Here is a 20,676-nt window from a genome sequence, read left to right on the forward strand (position 1 = left end):
CTTCAAGGTGTGGCCTTGTCTAATGCTGATTTAGTCACATTTTCACGCTGAAATATGAAAACTACATTTTTATTCCCACAATCTTCACAATGTGGATTAGTTAGACCACGTGAATTAGACAAAAGCTGAACTGTAAGTCACTATGTAGTAAAGAAGGAGGCTAGCTTAGCTAACCACAGGAGTAGTAAATGGTGTCTCTGCAATTGTTGACTTGTTAAATTCACATGTTATGTTGTTATGTTGTTAAGAAACTTTAATACATATGAGTATTTTTAAAGACTAATTCTTAGCTAATGTGGCAAATACAGCAGAGGGAGAAAAAAATACATTTTTCGCAGAGCCTTCATTTACCTTTACAGCTATTTGTTCTCAAAGCACTTCACAGTCACAGTGACACACCTACCCAGTGGTCCACACAAGTGTGCAAACATTGACATACCAGTGCCAAGCCAAACTTAGGGTTTAGTGACTTGCTCAAGGACACTTCGACACATGGTCTTTGTACCAGGATGGAACCACTAACCCTCTAGTTTGAGGACCACTTGCTCTAACTACTGAGTCACAGTAGATGGGATTTGCGTCACATTGATTATTAATTAACAATTAACCCTAATGAATTATAATCAGACTAAAAATCATGAAATTATTATAATCTTGCATTGATATTGTTTATATATATATATAATAATAATAATCATATAATATAATTGCCCCTTTAAGACATTGTTATACAGATCACAAACAGGAAGTTCTGTGTAATGTGCATTTATATATTCAAATAGAAATAATAACTACAAATACTTCATCACTATTACATTGTTAATGTGTTAGTAACTCATCCAAATTGCTCTTTCTTTCTTCCTCACACCTCCACAAACAGATATCCTTTTATTTATTTTTTGTTTAGGCATGAAGGGCCATCATACATGTTTTCTCATCCCTGTGTCACTTGTGTGTTTATGTGTGTGCGTAAAGAGTGAAGGAGACAGAGGGAGGGAGGGGGCTTCTTGTGAGGTGAGATGTGTAAGCCTGCTGCTTGTAGCAGAGTTAGTTGGGATTAGGACATCTATCTGTGGGATAAGGCCGAGTTAGAGGGACCCTATACAGCCCTCCACCTAACACCATCTGCCCAAACAGTCCTGGCCTGTCCTCAGATCTGTCTACATCTTCTGATGCATGTTTCCATCTTCTCGTCAAGCAAGTATCCTCAAATCTAGCTTTTCCTCCCAAGAAACACTTACTCTTGGTCATAGCCTCATCCTGAGTGTCTCACACTTTAGCAGCTCATGTCTCATGACCTCACTTGACCTTTAGAGCCTCTCAAAGGGTAAACACTGATGGATATGAAACCAGGTTTACAGGGTGACTGAGGGGTCAACTTCCCATTTCAGGGTTTTTGGGCAATAATGGTAGATGCTCATTCTTAAAGAGTCAGTTCAGCCAGTTAACCAACACATGTTTTCTCTTTAACCCCAAGCAGCAGCTCACCCAACAGACTGGTTTGGGTTTTATTTTCTGGGATCATAGTAAAAGTACTATTAGTGAACTAAGTGAGTGAATTGACTTTGTAAAGGAACAGGCGTTTTAGAGGAAATCTCTTTCTACAGCAAAGCTAATGCTAGCAGCCCGCTGACTTAGCAATCATAGAAGAAACAGCTAGCCTTTATAAAAGTCTCGGGTGAGAAGCGGGGTACACCTTGGACAGGTCTTCAGTCTATCGCAGAGCTAACACAGAGAGACAGACAACCATTCACACTCACATTCACACCTATGGACAATTCAGAATCACCAATTAACCTAATGAGCATGTCTTTGGATGGTGGGAGGAAGCCGGAGTACCCGGAGAGAACCCACACAGGCACAGGGAGAACATGCAAACTCCACACAGAAAGGCCCAGTCGGCCCATGGATTCGAACCCGGAACCTTCTTGCTGTGAGGCATCAGTGCTAACCACCACTCCACTGTGCCGTCCTTGTTATTGTTTTTTGAATATATTTTTGCCAAATTACGCGCTACTGAGAAAAGGAAATTTCCCATGCGTGGGTTAAATAAACAATGTCTTATGTCTTATGTCCTATGTAATGACAGGAAGCATCAAAATAATGTCAAAAACTATGGCTAATATATATATACACGTATATATATGTGTGTGTGTGTGTGTGTGTGTGTGTGCTTTTACAGCAAGAAAAGTCTGCACTTGAGCATGCACACTGTAGTAAAAATAGAACGCACTTCACTTCAACCACTACTCTTACTAGTACTATCTCTAATCATTATAGTAATTACAGCCCTGAGTCATTAAAACAAACGCTAATTAAGACTGCAGAATAATTGTGAACAGTCTAGAGGCTGTAATTTGAACCTCACCTGAAAGTGAGGTGCACTGAGATGCTCCAGGACAAATGTGTGTCTGGCTGCCGATGCAGGAGCAGTGGCGGTGGCATTTGCCACGAAGTATGAGGTAAGTTCCTCTGTGTCTCTCCCTCTCTTTGTCCCTCACCCTCACGGGAGGCCCTGTTAGTTTAGCTGCTAAGCTTTCCCCGGAAACACAAGTGATGGACTGATAGAGAGGTTAAAGTAGAGAACAGAGGAAACAGAAACTAAAAGAAAACTGAACAGAAACTGTTATAAGGAGCTTTTAGCATATTTATTTCATTTTACCTTGTGCTCAGTAGCTCTTCTGCTCATAAACGTAGAACCATTTATGTGTAAATATAGGTTAAAGTAACATATAATCTTCTGTTTGGGGGTCTTGTGCTCTTTCCATGAGTCAGCATGTGTGTTTGACTTAAAGGTTTTGTTTACAGTTCAAATCAGATTTGTGAAGGCACTGTTAACTCACTGATTCCTTCACGAGACATTATTAAGACACAGAGAGACTTGGGATTAACAAGTTTAGCTTTTAAGGAGCATTGAGAAGTGCTTGTTATGCATTTCTCCACTCAGCAGACTTAGATGTGTCGAGAAAAATAACAGAATTAATTTACAGAGTTTGAGCAGTGGGTGTGTATCTTAAAAATGATACTGAATGATGTTACCATAAATTAAATGACAAGCAGCATGAACCAGGTGTTTTTCAAGCAGTGTTGTTTGGCTTCGTGGCCTGTAGACAATCCATAAAAAAAACATTTTGTTGTGTAAAGAGATATTAAAATTAATGTATAAAACTTCAATACAAATAAGATCCCCAAATAGAAGTGTGACTACCTATTCCTCAGATTATTTGTTAATGTCCCATTTATATGTAATTAAATAAACAAAAGGAACGCCAAATTAGTAAGACAACTGAATGTCTCTGACAACACTGCTTTTTTCTATAAGGTGTAAGAAATATCATGATATCATGATCATTACTTAATTAAAAGTAGAAACCACAATATCCTTGTTTCCACCCAAAGTACCAAGAACTTTAATCCCAGGAACTTTGAGTCAAAAAGGTTCTTTCAGACAGTTGCTTGACTGCCTTTCCACTACGGCCTAAAGATCCACAAAGGTTCTTCCACTGATGTATGAAAAGAAGATTTCACTTGTCTTCACTTTTCATTTGTAATTTTTGTAATTGTATTTTTTTAAACTACAACCTGCTCCAGTTCAGTGGATGGTAGAAAATCAGAAAACTATGCAACATGATAACGCCATATAAAGTGACATACAACACTTGACACAGCAAATATTCAAGCCATGTCGAAGCAACTTCAGAAAGCCATAAATGATAACGAGCTAGCAATACTGAGAAGACTGACTGTGAAATTAAATGTTGAGAGTATCAATTAGAGATGCTCTGCACTGAAACTCCACCCCAAAAAGCTCTTGTGCTTTAAAAAAAATAAAACCAAAGTGACTTTTGGAAGGTAAAATAATTTTTCCAGCACTTAATTTAGAAACACACTGAGTATGTCCAAAGGTTCCTAGTCCCTGGGGGGATTTTCTTGCAGTGGAAAAGTGACTTTAGCCTAAAAATATTCGATTACAACTAAAAGTAATAAAATACTAAAAGTAATAAAATATTACATACATATGAGTATCAAAAGTAAAAATATTAATTGGACAGAAAGACTTATTATCAATAATACATTGTATTAGTGAATATCATTACTTTATGTTATAGTTTGTCAATGTGTATCCATTTACAGGTATTTTAAACTGGTTTAAGAGTAAAACTGCAGTGATTAAAACTCATCATATGTTTTGCTTGTAAAATCCTCATTTTAAAGGTAAAACTGTTTAATAAATATGGAGTAAATGCACAATACTTATCTGGAAAATGCAGTAAACAAAAAGAAAATAAGCAGTGAAACCATATTAATATTTCCTATGAACATGGGTTTAACACCCAGCCACATTTTAAAACATATTATGTATTCTTAAAGGACTTCCATAAAGAAATAAGGATTTCGCTCACTTCAGTTTTTGTGGTATTATCTGTATAATCTGTGCCTCTCAGATGACATCTGCATTTCAATGATCAGTGACTGTAGTGAAATATTCAGACTGACTGTATTATGTCAAATGGAAAAATAATACAGGAAGTATATTAGTAATTTAGTGCACTGTAATCACTCATAGCTTCAACTGTTACTGACTCCCCCCCTCATTTTCAGGTCAGTAGCAACAAGTGTCCACTGCGGGGCAGAACAGAGTCTATAGTCCAACACCACTGCCAAAACTTTGTTTTACTCTGTGAGGAATGAGTAAAACTTAATTATTGTATACAGCAGTGGCATACTTGAACAGTGTTAAATGTAATGTACTGTAGTTTAAGTTTTTACACAAACACCTGTGTGCAGCATCAGGGGGAGAGACGTTGTAGTTGTTTGGTAGAGACACTGGAGAAATAAAGAAAGAAAATGAGAATAGAGGAACAGAAAGAAGAGAGAGAAAGAATCAGTGAGAGAAAGAGATAGAGAGGAAGAGACAATGCCAGAGAGTTTGAACATGCCTGTGAACCAGAATAAAGGGATGAGGGGGCAGAGAGAGAGAGAGAGAGAGAGAGAGAGAGAGAGAGAGAGAGAGAGAGAGAGAGAGAGAGAGGAGGGGATTGTTGCAAACAGGGATTTGCAGCAGAGGGGAAAGAAAGAAAGGGGGCAGTGGCACTCAGTGACAGAGTGCTATACACACTCACATGCGCACACACACATACATACATACACTCCGTGTTTCCTCTGTGTCTCTTTCCAAACGTGTCAGTCAACCAGTCAGTCGATTATTTTTGTGTGCGTGTGTGTGTTTGGTGGGGATGTTGAAACCAGCTCGTAACCATCCTTCATCTCTATGACCCACGGTAAGATCATTTCATTCACTCTGACTGTCCGTCTCTCATGTCAGGCCTTTAACTCTGCTCACTTTCATTCGACTTTTTTATTCTCTCATGTGCGTGTTTTTGCCGTGACTCTGGTCCAGAGCCAGACTGAGGCCTCCATGGAGCCCTGTCACTGTTCGCTGTCTTTTACAATCCATTTTGAGCCACGGGGAGAAAAACTAATGAGCTGTGCCGCACAGGAACCAGCATTTTTAATTAGCAGTTACTGTTAATCACAATAAGTTTAATATCTGATGGTCTGTAATTTGTAGATTAGAGGAAACAGCTTTGCTCTCTGACAGCTTTCTGTGATGTAGCATATGCTGAAAACTATTCACTGACAGTGAAAAGAGATACGTGGTGGTTTCAGTCTGTTCAGATATGTTTGAATATTTTAGCCTGTCAATCTTTAAGTTATTTATTACCTAAATACCTGTAGGTTATACTTTATTTTAATTTCATACAAAACTGAAGTTTTTGATCTTGGATCTGACAAAAAAAGCATAAAACATTCTAACATTTATATGTGTCACTCCGTGAAATCAACAGCAAAACATTTTAGAAGTAAAAAATGTGTTTTGATTCATTTTAGAAAGTCTAGGGCTCTGGATTAAAGTCTGAACCTCTTGATAATTGGATTTGGTCTCTGAGACTTGTGGATCTTTCTGTCAAAAATGATTAACGCCTCTGAATTCTCATGCTTCAGTTGGTTCTGTGTCTAGTGGGCAGATGTTTCTAGAGAAATAGCATTATATCTGTGTAGTGCTCCCACCAGGGCGATAACTTGCAAATATTTCTACAAAGAGCCAGAGCATGGTGCAAAAACGTTTGACTGTATTTTTCACGTACAGAACAACTTGTTTTAGGCTGTGTAGAGATGAAACCTGGTTTTAATTTTTAAGCAAAATTAAATGACGCAATTGCACAAGGGCTTTTCATGGTGAAGATTTAGTGGAATTTTCACAGAGAATATACTTTGGGCTCTAGCGTGTGTCGTCAGTAAACATGCACGTGTATGTGAGTGTGCGAGCACCTATAGTCCTATACATGTGTGTATGTGTGTATTAAGATGGGGGGCAGGGGGATGTGCTGCAGATTAGTGTCTTAATATAACACACAAACAGGGCGTATCACTTACACAGTCAAACTCTATATTACAACTGCTTGTAAAATAGCAATATATACTTACAAAATAAGCATTTAAAAGCTGTACTTAGTAATTTCATTAATGATTTACAGATCAGTTAAAAGCCATTTTGAGAACAATTGTCAAGCTGACCTGTAATAATTAAGTGTCTGTATGTTGGTAATGAGTGGATTTGGGAGGTCAAACAGTTAATGCAAGGGGGCCTTCTGATGAATTTAGCTCTTAGGGAGAACTACTGCGTATACAACTATGTATAAAGCCTGTTATGGCTACAGAGTGAAGTGCACCAGGGGGATAAAACTAACCTCTACATCAGCTCAAAAACTACACATTTGAAATGTGAGAAGTCAGAAGCATGTAAGCTTATCAAAAACTCTGCACCCTGCTCCTCATCTGTGCATGAGGCTAAGGGCTTAAGGTTACAATAAATAGTCTAACACACCTAGATCACATACTAACCTTTTGGCTGTGACGATGCATTGTGGGTATTGAAGGCACACAGGGAAGAAGGAAGAATCTGTTGAAAGAAAGAAACACATATCTCAGGTCCTGCTGGACTAATCGCTTTTTGTAACTCTTTACTGAGGTTCTGACAATGTGACAAACCTATGGAGTGTTTTATTAATAGCAATTAACAAAACTAATTTTTATAGCTTATAATTCCTTTAAAAAGGTGCTTTGCTTTTATGTGGTACAAATGTTTATAAGTAAAAAGTCATTTTAATTAACTGATTTGACCACTCCTGTCTTATGTCCCTAACCCTCTCATTCCATTTCTTTATTTCCTCAGGACTAAAGGAACAGAGACAAGGACAAGGGGACGTACAGTGTCTCACAGTCGACTTCCTGACATCACTACAGCTGCTGTCTATGAGCTGCACTGAGGCAGAAGACTGGACTGTCCAACAATCCTGACATACAGAAAACCCTGTAGAAGCTCAGACCAGCAGCAGCAGCAGCAGCAGCAGCAGCAAACGCCATGTCTTCTCCTTCCCTCCCCATGCCTTCTCTCCCCCCCAGCCCTCTGGCCATGGAGTACCTGAATGACTTTGACCTCCTCAAATTTGAGGTGAAATCTGACACTCCTCCTCTCCCTCCTCCATGTGCGTATCCCAAATCTGGCCTCCCCCATGACCCTTCCAGCTCTCCATACACCAGCCACCCTCCGCAGGACTCCAGTTTGAGCTCCAGCCCTTACAACTCTCTGCCACCCTCGCCAACACTCAGCGATGCCCACCCACCGCCTTCAGGCTCTTCTTCCCTCTCTTCATCATCCTCCTCTATTTCCTTCCCCCTCTCCATATCCAACAGCTTCACCTCCAGCATTAGCTCTGGCTCTCAGGGGAACGTGGAGGGCAGCCCGGCCCACGGCGGTCCTCAGGGTCCTACACCAGCCTCGTTAGAGGACCTGATCTGGCTGGCAGCGCTACAGCAACAGTTTGGAGGTGAGGTGACGGGGCCTGCCACTTTGCTGGGAGCCTTGGGAGGTGTGCCAGAGCGAGGGGACAGAGACAGAGGGCCGGTGAATGGCTTTCTGGGATGTGAGGATGCGGTGGAGGCTTTGCTGAATTCGGCTGCTGCTGCTGTCAGCTCGCAGGTAACAGCATTATTTTTTCCCTGCGTTATATTATTTTCTCTTTACACGCAGTCATGAAAGAGTTGACTTTATCTTCTCCCCTGGCCTTCCTCTTTTCAGTTCCCAGGTCTTTCTCAGAGTTCGAGCAGCAACCTGGGAGACTCCGGCAGCGACAGCGGAGGTGACATCTCCTGCGCCAAGGCGGCAGACATGTGCCATCGCCCGCTTGTCTTCCTGTCATCAGCCCCTCCCTCGCTCCCCAACGCCGCCCCTACATCCGCCCCATACCCACAACCCCTCAGCCCCCAGGGCCGCCTTCATCACCACCAGCATCACCACCATCAGCATCACCACCATCACTCCATGCATGGCAACCATCACCATCATCACCACCCACAAGTCAGTCAGGTACACATCAATCCAGATCAGATGAGACAGGCTCATTATGACGATGACACTCAACAGGAAGCGTTAAGCAATAAAGCATGGGTGTCCGGATGTGAAAGAAGCGAGAAGACTTTAGCACTTTAGATCCCTCTCTCCTTCCGCACAGAGGGCTGGGCGGAAGGAGAGAGGGATCGTACAGTGAAGGATTAGGATTAGGACATTAGAACACGGTTATTAATGTCTGCGTCTATCTGAAGTATCACTATAAGGATCACTCTCTACATGGCAACAATAAGTTAAATCTTTGTCTTTGAGGGTGCAACATGCATTACATTTTGCAAACACTTTCATTTGTCAACAATTATAACTTCTCCTACGAACATATATTTTATATTAGCAAAACTATATCTTATTGTATTCTGATAGGAGGAGATATAGTTTTGACATAAACACTATATTGTGTGCCTAATAACTCAGTCGTGTATACTCTCTACCGGAGGTAAATAAACTTTACAATGTGTGTTCTGTTGATTAAGATGCTTGGGAGGATCTCTATATGGAGCACAGTGTGAGCTTATGATAATATCTGCTATTATTGCTGTGCGTAATCCTGATAACTGTCACCCACACTTAGTCAGATTACATGACAGATTATGGACATGTGGTGCCCAAATGTGCCCCCTGACAGGCGTGACAGACAGGCGTGTTCACGCACACTGAGTTTGACACATCATATGTGCACCAGTCTTATCACAGTTACACATACAAGTCTGATTCTTGAACAAATCCACTTCACACCCCTCTAAGTGTACAGACTCCAGTCATTTCCAGCATGTGTCTCGTTGCCAATTAATGCTGAGGAACAGCATATTCTCACTGTGTTTTTCTCCATCTGCTCGGCAGTGCGGGGTGAACGAGCGTTTCTCTGATGAGCAGCTGGTAAGCCTGTCAGTGCGCGAGCTGAACCGACACCTGCGCGGAGTGAGCAAGGATGAGGTGGTCCGCCTGAAGCAGAAACGGCGCACGCTGAAGAACCGCGGCTATGCCCAGTCCTGTCGCTACAAGCGCCTGCAGCACCGCCACGCTCTGGAGTCGGAGAAGCATGTCCTCACACAACAGGTACACAAGCTTGCATTTATGATTCTCTTGTTTGTCCTTCTTCAGTACATGAAGAAGTCCCCTATCATACACTGACACTAAATCATCTTTAATTTAGAAAATTCTGATCTTGGTGATCTGGATTGAGATGAGAACAGCAAAAATAGACTGGGAAATTCTCTGCTTCCATTCCTGACAGAATATGTCAAAAATATAAAGACAACTTCTTCATCAACAAATAAATTATCTTGTCTGTTTCCACCTGTCCTCAGTTGGAACAGCTACAGTGTGAGCTGACTCGAGTGCTGAGGGAGAGAGACACCTACAAGGCTCGCTACGAGAAGCTGCTCAGCACGAACCACAGCACCGGCGGAGACGCCCCACAGACCCGCACTAGCAACCCACCTTCTCCGCCCCCCGACTACTTCCTCTGAGTTTGACCCACAGGGGGAGGCAGGAAAAAACCAAGACCAGCCAATATGGAGCAATCAGTGATAAGTAATCAGACTTGGGGATGAAAACAGAATGTGTACGTGTGTGTTTGTGCAAAAGGGAGAAAATGGAAGAGACACTGGCGGGCTGTTTTTTGGGGGATACACAACTGTGAAAACCACCCTTAACAATTAAAGGGTTACTGACTGTTAATTCATAGGGTTAGACTCAGCCCTAGGCTGCTTCATGGACTCAGATTTAATTTACTGTGAATGATAGTTGCACAGAAATACTGTCTGAGAGCTCTTCTGCTTGTGATACCAGTGCAACAGTTGACAAACTATGAAAATGGATTGAAAATGCTTTATCTTGCAATAAAACTATCATAGTCCTTGACACTGCTGCTACCTATGCAATACTATATATCTGCAATGTACTCTCCAAACGAGTGTTTGAGGCTCACTGTAGTTCTTTTTTTACAATATGCTGCTAAAGCTGCAGAGGTCTGAGTAGTGCAGTGGTGCTGGATGTGGAGTGGTATGGGCCTGGATAAAGTATCAATGGCAAGTATTTGCCAGCTAATGTTTCACAGTTGCCTACCAAAGTGTTTAAGCTCACCGAGACTTGTTATTCTTTGTAAGATGAATAATCATAGATAAAAGAATGTACAAGGATACCTTTCATGGGAATCTTCCAGTGATTGTGCTAAATAAATAGCGAGGACATTGCTCTTGTGTTTTAGCAAAATGAAACTACTTTTTGCTAGTTGAAAATGGCGACCTTCAGCCATTAACAGAGACAGAATAGACGTGCTGTTTTCTCTCGAGAATGAGTTTTTACATACAGAGACATGATAGTGTGCTTAACTGCTGCAAATGGTGAATTCATCACCGTATTAATGCAGCATGCAGCAACACAGAGCTGGCCATTGTGGACTCGGGTACTGTGGGCTACCAATGCAACAGAAAATTATCGCTGCAGGGATTAAACAAAAAAAAAAGGAAAAAAAAAAAAGAAGAAGCAAACAATCTCTTCATGGAGACACCTTCTTAACTGTCCCATGAAATTGTTGCCAGGGTTCATGCTTTAGAGCTATTTATTTTGTTTGGGTGTAGGTTAAATAAATTGTTCTTTTATTTATTCACCTATTTATTCAGTATTTATTGTTTATTTATGTACTGATTCCAATTATTTTACTGGTTTTATTCCATTAGCGTGTATTTTTACTTTCCTACAGTTTATTCTTTTATCCAACTGTGGTTAGAATTAACATAATTACCAAAAAAGTGATGGCCATTATGATGGCTTCCTGCTCCTGTTGTAGTGTGGTTTCATATGCACATGAAATAAACAAAGTACTCTACCATGCCTGTCACGTGTCACTGTGTCTTTGTTCACCTCGCTCCCAGGTTTTAACCTTGTCTCCTCTCCATTCACCTATCTGAGCATCTCCCACTTTCAGTCTCTTTGCAGGCCTTTTCTCTGCAGCGCCATGCTCTGCCCCATCCCTCTCTTTATCTCTGTCCCTCTATAGCGAGCCAGTGACCCTGGGTGTGCACTGTTTGGGATGACCTCATCTTCAGCTCTACCTCCCTCTCTGTGTCTCTCGCTCTCTCTCTGGCCTGTATAATAGGAGCAGGATTAGGGCTATAATAGCGCCCTGGCTGCTCACTGCCGGGGTCTATTGTGGCTTTGTGCGGCAGGGACGCACCACTGCTCATGGCCACACTCATTCACATTCTGACAGAAAACATGACCAAATACACTCCTTGGATCGGGGAATACAAAAGACTTGGTTTAATAAAATGCAAATGAATCAGCAGATGAAAAAGTCAGGTGGGTCTTCAACGGGACACAAAGGAAAAGAGGAGGCAGAGTAGCAGGCTTGGTAAGCAGGTAGGCAGGCGGTCACACCTTTTTTCTATATCAGGAATACCCCAATGACACATTCTAAACATATAACCCCTAAGGATAGGCACGTTCACGCAAACAAAGCCAATTAGCGAGAAGGCTTGTGTTATGGTGCCACCTAGAGGCCGCTTGCGGTATCGCCTCTATCTTCCAGAGGTCAATGAGAGATTCGTGACACAGAGCATCTTCCCACAGTACTGCACGCTGCCTGCCTTCCTGCATCACTGCTCCACTTATATCGCTGAGCTGCACGCACCTGCAGCAAACACTCACAGCGCGGGAGTCCTCGTGGTGGCCAGTCTCATCTCTCCTCTGCACAAAAGTCCAGACCTGAAGAGGGATACAGGCGACAAGTCAGTGAGTCAGAGCAGTCAGTCTGGACTGGAGAGCGGTGATGAGTGACGGTGCTGACTGCAGAATTGGACTTAGGCCCTAACCTGAGGAAAGACAGGCAGAGTAGAGAGAGAGAGAAAGCGAGAGAGGGAGGCAGGGAGGGAGGGGGAGAGAGTAAGAGACGTAAACTGAGTGAGTGAGAGAGCTAGAGAGCACGCGAGTGAGGGAAGAGAGGGCGAAAGAAACACACCGTGCTTACTTTGTTGTTGCCGATAGCCACCTGACAGGTGAGAGATCATACCGGGCTGCTTGGGTTCATAAAGTGAGTGGGATGGGGGTGAGGACGGGGGTGGTGGTGGTGTTCTCTGTGTCTTTTGGCCTCTTTATTCCCGATCGCTTGATTTCAGTTTGCAGATGCCGACAGATGTGCCCCAAGACAGGCTCAACAACGAGGAGAATGCGACTAAGGTAGGGCGCTTTAGCTCTCCAGTGAACATTATTATTATTTTTTTGTAAGTAGCCTCTAGGATGAGGGGTAATAATGTGGTTTTGGATGCGACGATGTTTGGTATTTTTGCAGAGTCGTGTGTTGTAGGTAGGGGTGGTGCAGGGTTGATGCCCTGCGTGAGTCCCTCAGCGTTAAAGTTGTGAGAGGGTGCAATAATATTATTTTATACAATCACTGCAGAGTCAATCATTTTATTTAAAATAAGAGAATATAAACTCTTACCCGGTTTCTTTCAGCTCTACAGAACTTTAAAGCGTCTTTTAGCTAACTGTTCTTGTTTTTATCTGCAGCTTTTGTTTTATTCCACAGTGTTATTATTGGGGGGGGGGGAGAGATTTTTATTTTATTTTATTTTTTTGCCGGAAAAGCAAAGAAATAGTCCAATGTTTAGCTATTAATGGGCAAATTGCATAAAGATAGAAATTAGCTAGCATTAGCTTGTTCCGGTTATTAATTAGCATAAATGCTATCGAGATAACCGCGTTTTTATTTTATTTTTTTAATGTTTTTAGAGATACTTTTTGAAAACCTTAGTGTAAATGAATAACAACTTACCACTGCAGTAAAGCTATATACAGCGTCCTCAAGGACTATAAATGATAAGTTAGTTGTAGTTTTCTGTCCAGGTTGCTGGTGGGCGGCCATCTTTGTTTTGATGCGGAAACAGGCCCAACTTCCGAAATTGTTTTTATTTATTTATTTATTATTATTATTATTATTATTATTATTATTATTATTATTATTATTATTATTATTTAAGGACTCTTCTCGGCTTCCAGGCGCTCACTGGTTAATAAACTTAAGCTCTGTGACCTGAATGTTTGCTAACAGCTGAACAAGGTGCTGCTGGAGTCCCAATGATTTATAATCGTATTCCATAACTACTAAATAATATTAATTTAGGTTACTATTTTCTTTGTCTTTGTGGTGTCTTCTGTGGTTTGAGGAGCTTTTTATACTTGTTATGGGAACTGTGGAAGATTTATTTAAGGTTGACTGGCATTATTTAATAACAGTGAACATATCTTGGCAACTCACCCCATAGAAGTGCAGTAAATAGCTGAAGTCACATCAGATACTTATTGCAGATCAAGTCTGTGGATGTGCCTTGTAAAGACCCTATTAGAAAAGAGGGCAGCTTTACATTGTTATATAATGATGAGACTGTCCACCCATGTTTCTTCCTCCACCAGTGTGACAGTATGATTCTGTCCAGCACCCCAAATGTTCGCAGAGGAAGTACTCCTCTGCCAATTAAGCACCAGCTCAGGCGTGAAGAAGCTGTCCATGATGACTGTGACTGGACATCAGGTGCAGCAGGACCTTCTGCTTCACCAATCAGTTTCAGCCCTGCCATGGATGACACCCTGGCCGTGGCTTTGGAGGGCAGACATGACGGGCCTTTAAGGATCGCCCTGCTGGGGCAGAACGGCGTCGGGAAGTCGTCTCTGGCCATCGCCCTCGCCGGGGACATGGACAGGACTGCGTCGGTGGATTCTGATGGTACAGAGCCGTGTGTTTAAAGCAGTGGCGTGGCAGCCTGTAGGGCTGCTTCACCGTGTGCTGCAAGTAAATAAATCCCAGCACCCATTTCCCATCTGAGACCTTACTGCTGCTCTCCTTGTCCTTAGGGGAGGGTTATGTGCGCACAGTCACAGTGGATGATGAGGACAGCACCATCATTATCTATGACAACTGGAGACAGGTGAGCCAAACAACACTTCATCGTTCCCACTCTCCCTGCTCTCTGTTTCCTCATTAGACCACTGAGCCCTCCCTGCAGCGGTATACATTGTGCTCAGCTGGTCTTTGCAGTTTCACTGTAGTATATATGTATTTAATGTTATATATATAATGTTATATAAGAACTTTGTGTGTTGTGAAGAATAATTATTTGATGAATAAGCAAATTAGCTGGGACGACAGAAATAATGTCTGGACTGTGAAGAGAAAATTCAGGATCAATGCTTACATACATAAATTTGAACTTCAGCATCTCTGCAGGCACCGAGGAGAGGGTTGGGTACACTGCCTTGGAAAGCATAACAAATTAGATTAAAGGGGCCAAATGAACGAGGTGAAACATAAACAGATGCCTACTTCATATATAGCACTGCTTATTGTACTTGGTATTACTACATCAAAAACAATGACGCAAAGAGGACAATAATTCTGCCGCATTCACATCTGTTCACCTAAGGAAAGCTCCTTATCAGGTTGTTTTGCACACTTTCTTCTTTTCCCTCGAGTGCGGTTCAGAGGCATCTGTGTGTGGATGTGAGCAAGCGAGAGAGAAAGAGAGAGAGAAACATACAGAAAGAGAGAGAGAGAGAGAGAGAGAGAGAGAGAGTCGCCCACAGAGCGGATGTGCCAAATGACTGCATTAAAGCTTCTGATTTAGGTGGATGTGTGAAGACACATAAGACACACTCCCGCAACACAATCTGCCTCTTTTGATGTGAGGATTCTCATGTGTTACTCTTTGTGCTCAGCCATATTTAATGTGAGAGTCAGTGTAACGTTTGCTCGTAAAGAAATGACTTACACGTTATTATTGCATTATTACGTCAATGTCTGTCGTCAGAGAGCGAAAGTTGCTTTTGGTTTGTCCTCATATGTCGACTTAATTAAAATTGAATGAAAAGTTAATGGACCATGGCAGCACTAACTAAAGACAGGCAGTCCATTTTTAAGAGGAGGATTCACCCAGGAGTATGTTATTTTTGGAGGTTGGTGTCTCTTTGCAGCTTGGAGAGCATGAGTGCATGTGTGTGTCACAAAGAATTTGAGGTGTGCCGCAGTTATCTACAGTAGTGATTTCACCCAATTTTAGATAAAGACCTCAATTATCTGCTGTTTCTTCTGCATTGTAAGGCTTTGACTGCTATATTTATGAGAGCGACAGAAAGCAATACGTTCTGCTTTTCTAAAAGAATTGGATTCACCACGTCCATTTGAAATAAAACATTTGACATGTTGTTCCTGGTTCTCTGAGACATTTGGGCATATTTTTACAGCTAACTGCTCTGCAAGGTGTTTGAGTTTGTTCTACACTGCATGCACAATTATTTAGGCAAGTGAGTATTTTGACCATATCGTCAATTTTATGTATACTTTCCAACTCCAAGCTGAATAAACTTGAATGCCTATTGGATTTAAGCATAGGTGATGTGCATTTGTGTGATGAAGGAGGGTGTGGCCTTAGGAGATCAACACCCTATATCAGGTGTGCAAAACTATTAGGCAGCTTCTTTTCCTCAAGCAAAATGGGCCAGAAAAGATATCTAACAGACTCTAACAGAAAAGTCAAATACTACAAAACATCTTTCAGAGAGATGCAGCACTCTTGAAATTGCCAAGATATTAGGAAGTGACCACAGAACCAAAAGAACCGTGTTAGGGGGAAAAAAGATGCAAATTAACTGCCAAAGATTTGAGAAGAATCAAACGTGAAGCTACCAGGAACCCGTTATCCTCCAGTGCTGTCATATTCCAGAACTGCAACCTACTTGGAGTGCCCAGAAGTACAAGGTGTTCAGTATTCAAAGACATGGCCAAGGTAAGAAAGGCTGAAACCCGACCACCACTGAACAAGACGCACAAGTTGAAACGCCACAACTGGGCCAAGAAATATCTGAAAACAGATTTTTCAAAGGTTTTGTGGACTGATGAGATGACAGTGACTCTTGATGGACCAGATGGATGGGCTCATGGCTGGATCAGCAATGGACATAGAACTCCACTCCGACTCAGATGCCAGCAAGGTGGAGGTGGGGTGCTGGTATGGGCTGGAATTATTAAAGATGAGCTTGTTGGACCTTTTCCAGTTGAAGATAGACTCAACTCCCAAACCTACTGCCAGTTTTTAGAAGACACTTTCTTCACATAGTGGTACAGTGCATCTTTCAAGAAGACCATGACTTATATGTAGGACAACGCTCCATCTCATGCAATCAAAGTACTCCACTGCGCTGCTAGCAAAGAAAGGCCTTAAAGATGAATAAATAATGACACGGCCCCCCTTCTTCACCTGACCTAAACCCTATTGAGAACTTGTGGGCCCTTCTTAAACGTGAGATGTACAGTGAAGGAAAACAGTACGCCTCTCTGAACAGTGTCTAGGAAGCTATGGTTGCTGCTGCACAAAAAGTGGATGGTCAAGTGATCAAGAAACTGACAGACTGGATGGAAGAATTATTGAAAAGAAGTGTGGCTATACTGGTCACTGATCTGTTTATTATTCTGACTTTAAAAGATGCAAATAAAGAAGTGAGATGGGAATATTATTGTTTTTCTTTGAGCTGCATAGTAATTGTGCACACTAATAGTTGCCTAATAATTGTGCACACACAGATATTCTCGTACAAAAGCCAAAACCTCACTTTCGCTTCCTTAAATATTCAGGTTTGAGGTTTACTAACATTTTATAGCACTGTTGTCGTTAAATAATAAAACTAATCCTCTAAAGTGCAACTTGCCTAATAATTGTGCACGCAGTGTAACTCACTGAATTTATCATCCGGCTTTAACACAACTGTGTGTCTGCCTCCCTCAGGACCTGTCGGCTCTGCAGTGTGAGGTGTGCGTCCTGGTGTTTTCAGTGACTGACAGGCGCAGTTTTCACCGCACTGCCCAACTCCGACTTCTCCTGAGAGAGACTCAGCCCCAAACTCCCATTATCCTCGTCGGTAATAAGTCTGACCTCGTTCGCAGGCGTGAAGTCACCCCTCAAGGTGATATTAACCTCCATTGACATCTTCACTACATTGCTCATATCTTTCACCTGTTTTACGGCTTCCCTCCGTTGTTTCCGTCATCTTCGCAGCTGATGTTGACATTTTCATCTCTATCTGTCTGTCAGTAAACACTAACGTAAATGTAAATGTCATGCTTCGTGGCAGTGTGGGAGTATGAAGAGAGTCACCATTACAGTTAAAGCAGCAGCGCATTCACTGTGGCTGCACTGTCCTCACCACTCCTGCAGTGTTACTCAGCCTATGTATGGTATATGTCGAAAAGCTTTAACATGTAAAACCTATGAGAATCGGCTTGTCAGGACTGCATGTGATTGGCTTGGTCATATTTGATGCAACTGTCTATTAATTCTGATTGATGAATCACAAGAAGCTGTAATTTCAAGAGGTCATTTTTTGAGCGTACACAGTTTTCTCCTCATTCAAGAGAAACGAATGTCAGAATATTTGCAGCGTGTCGTGGTGTTTTTGTCTGATGCAGCGTCTTCTCTTCTAATGGATGAATTCTGCTTCTCCGAAAATATACGTGAATGACTATGCAGACCTACGCAGAGAAGGGTAACTATAGGTGGCAGAGGCTCGCAGAGGAGCTGATGCACCCACCCCGCAAATCTAAACAACGCATCAGGAAACATGATTGAATGACCCAACACCTGCAAAGACACAGATAGAAAAATAAAAAATAACCCTCCTACAGTCCAATTATCCAACTGTAGTTGAGAAGAGAAAACTAATTCCAGTCTTACTTCAGGGTCTGCTGTTACATGTCCTTGTCACATGTGTTTACAGTGGCTGACAGTTGTTACTTGCCATCATGGACTTGCTCACATTTTATTCAGTAAAGACTGAGTCAGACAATCAGCCGTCATCACAGTATACACATGTTTATAAGCTTCTTCTTCGTCGTCGTCTGCTTTGTGCAGAGGGAAAGTTATCAAAGATAAATCACAGGTATCCTCCCTGAGGAAAGTGAACTGCGTTTGTTGTGAAGAGATAATAGCTTGCTTCAGGTCCTTTGTCGCCTTTTTTACATGAGAGAAGTTACTGAAAACCTTCAGTTGAAGGTCCAGTAGCTGAGTAGTTGAGAAAAAGAAATGGATGTAATGTGTAAGTCTGAGTGACTCCACAATCACAAGTTAATATATAATATAAACTGAGTGCTGGGGTCTGCACTGAGAAAAAAAAGTAGACTATAAACTTACAGCTTTGCTTATAATCTATGTATTTCCTCATGTCCTAATGTACACGGATCAGCCATAACATTAAAACCACTGACAGGTGAATAACATTGATCATCTTGTGACAATTCACTGTTCTTCTGGGAAACGTTTGGACTTGGCTTTCATGCGGATGTCACTTAGACATGTAGCACCCACCTAGACCAGACCAGGCACCCCCACCCCATAACAATCTCACTCCCTGATAGCAGCAGCCACCCCGAGCAGGATGCAGCTTGACACAGGCACACACACAAAAACGGTTTAGGAACAACTAAAAAAACATGTAAAACAGCTTAAGGTGTTGACCTGGCCTCCAAAATCCCTCCTCTCAACCCATAGGACCCAGAAGCCCCCACTAACAACATTCTGTGCCAGGACACCCTCAGAAGGCGCATGTCTTTTCTCAGATGAGTCACAACTGTTTTGGAGGCACAAGGGAGACCTACACAATATTAGGAAGGTGGTCATGATGTTACGCCTGATCGCTGTATATAACATGGATTTCATGCTTGAGTCTGTCTCCCCTCATTTCCTGCCCAACCATCTACTGTCAACTATCCAACTGACTTTACTTTCCTGCAGATGACACCACCTGCATGCTAAATATAAACTTGCCGGTGACAGTCGTGTTCCTCTCCTCTCCATCTCCTCCCTCAGAGGCCATGTCAAGCGCCGCCCTCTTCAACTGTCTGTATCTGGAGATCTCTGCCTCTCTGGATCACCGTACCCCAGAGCTTCTGGAGTGTGTGGTGCGACTGGCCAGGGGCCAGCCCCCCTGGCCTCCGGGCTGCAGCGCGGAAGACATGAGTGGAGAAGGCCAACGTGAAAGTATCACCTCACGTGCCAAACGTTTCCTGTCCAACCTGGTGCCCCGCTACCCACGAGAGCGAGAAGTGAGCAAGTTCCTCAGACAGAAGTCTCGCTCATGCCACGACCTGGGGGCGCTGTGATCACACACCAACAGGAGTTTAATGGTTAAGTTGTGAACAGAGATAGCTGTAAGTAATGTAGTGTACCAACAAAGAGAGGAAGAGGGAGTGATACAGCAATTAGTGGACGAGAGAGGAGGATGTGAGAATCAGAGGAGGTGTGGAGGAGCCAGAGTAATAACAGGACGGTGGTGTGGGTGATCATCACATCCGGCAGAGGGAAACGGACACAGTGACAACAAAAGTTAGTGATGATGTTTATCGATAGGATGACATAGAAATTTTGTACACAACACAGAAAAAGAACAGATGAAATATCGTTGTAGAAAACATGTAAATAATCTGTAGTAGTGATACTTAATTGCCACCCGCATAGCTTTGAGAGCAAAATAAAATGCCTTTTTGAGTCTGGAGAATAAAACGTATTGGCCTCTGGTGATGTTATTACACAATTGACACAGTGTAGTTAGTACCCTGAGGAGGAGAGCAGTGATCATATCAAGCAATGGTGCAATCCAGGGATAAAGTCATGACCACACATACTCATAACTCATTAGTGGGTTAGACTGCTGATGATTCATATTGTGTTCATTTATTCTGAGGTACTGCAGTAGCCATGGTGATATAGAGCAGTAAAACTGTCAAAGGCCAGCAAGGACAGACAGGAATTAAAGAGATAAAAACTGGACTTGCAGGGGCTCAGCGAGGCAATAAGAGAAGGAGCAGCCAAATACAGCTTATTGTATATAGAGGGATTGTTGCCATGTTACCGTTGTCAAGGAAACTTGGGAGTCACTCAGACTTACACATTACGTCCATTTGAGCTGCGTGACTATACCTCCATTATTCCTGTGGCATATCAACTAGGAGGGAGGAACAGCGGAATTTTATTTTATGCATAAAACTCAACTCCAAATTAAAATGTAGAGGGCTGTATCAGATATCAACCTCAGTGCACTCATGTGTAGCACACTCTACCTTCAGCACTTCCATCCACCCACTGCCACCCACACGTGAGGAAAGATTTAGCACATCATCACAGGACATTATTCCCATCATTTGTTTTCAAAGGGAGAGCTCT

The 20,676-nt window shown here is 42.3% G+C and overlaps 2 protein-coding genes across 2 annotated transcripts; both read left to right on the forward strand.

The window, feature by feature from the left end:
- Window positions 1–7,426: 7,426 nt before the first annotated feature.
- On the forward strand, window positions 7,427–9,942 carry nrl (neural retina leucine zipper; the record flags this gene model as incomplete). Its single annotated transcript, XM_084547671.1, has 4 exons — window positions 7,427–8,044; window positions 8,144–8,431; window positions 9,314–9,529; window positions 9,781–9,942. 4 exons carry the CDS (start codon window positions 7,427–7,429, stop codon window positions 9,940–9,942), a joined length of 1,284 nt encoding a protein of 427 aa, XP_084403797.1.
- Window positions 9,943–12,595: 2,653 nt separating this feature from the next.
- Window positions 12,596–20,581, forward strand: LOC311490529 (GTP-binding protein REM 2-like). Its single transcript, XM_084548064.1, has 5 exons — window positions 12,596–12,652; window positions 13,886–14,195; window positions 14,324–14,397; window positions 17,248–17,425; window positions 19,324–20,581. Exons 1-5 carry the CDS (start codon window positions 12,599–12,601, stop codon window positions 19,614–19,616), a joined length of 909 nt encoding a protein of 302 aa, XP_084404190.1. The 5' UTR covers window positions 12,596–12,598; the 3' UTR covers window positions 19,617–20,581.
- The last annotated feature ends 95 nt before the right edge of the window (window positions 20,582–20,676 follow it).

The sequence above is a fragment of the Chelon labrosus genome (assembly GCF_963514085.1).
Source record: "Chelon labrosus genome assembly, chromosome: 7".
Lineage (NCBI taxonomy): Eukaryota > Metazoa > Chordata > Actinopteri > Mugiliformes > Mugilidae > Chelon > Chelon labrosus.

What these genes read in the sequence shown, in the direction of transcription:
- LOC311490529 (XM_084548064.1), top strand. Translation starts at nt 12,599, where the DNA reads ATGCCGACAGATGTGCCCCAAGACAGGCTCAACAACGAGGAGAATGCG. An exon ending in ACGAGGAGAATGCGACTAAG is followed by an intron (nt 12,653 to 13,885) that starts GTAGGGCGCTTT and finishes TTCCTCCACCAG; the next exon opens with TGTGACAGTATGATTCTGTC. An exon ending in TCTATGACAACTGGAGACAG is followed by an intron (nt 14,398 to 17,247) that starts GTGAGCCAAACA and finishes TGCCTCCCTCAG; the next exon opens with GACCTGTCGGCTCTGCAGTG.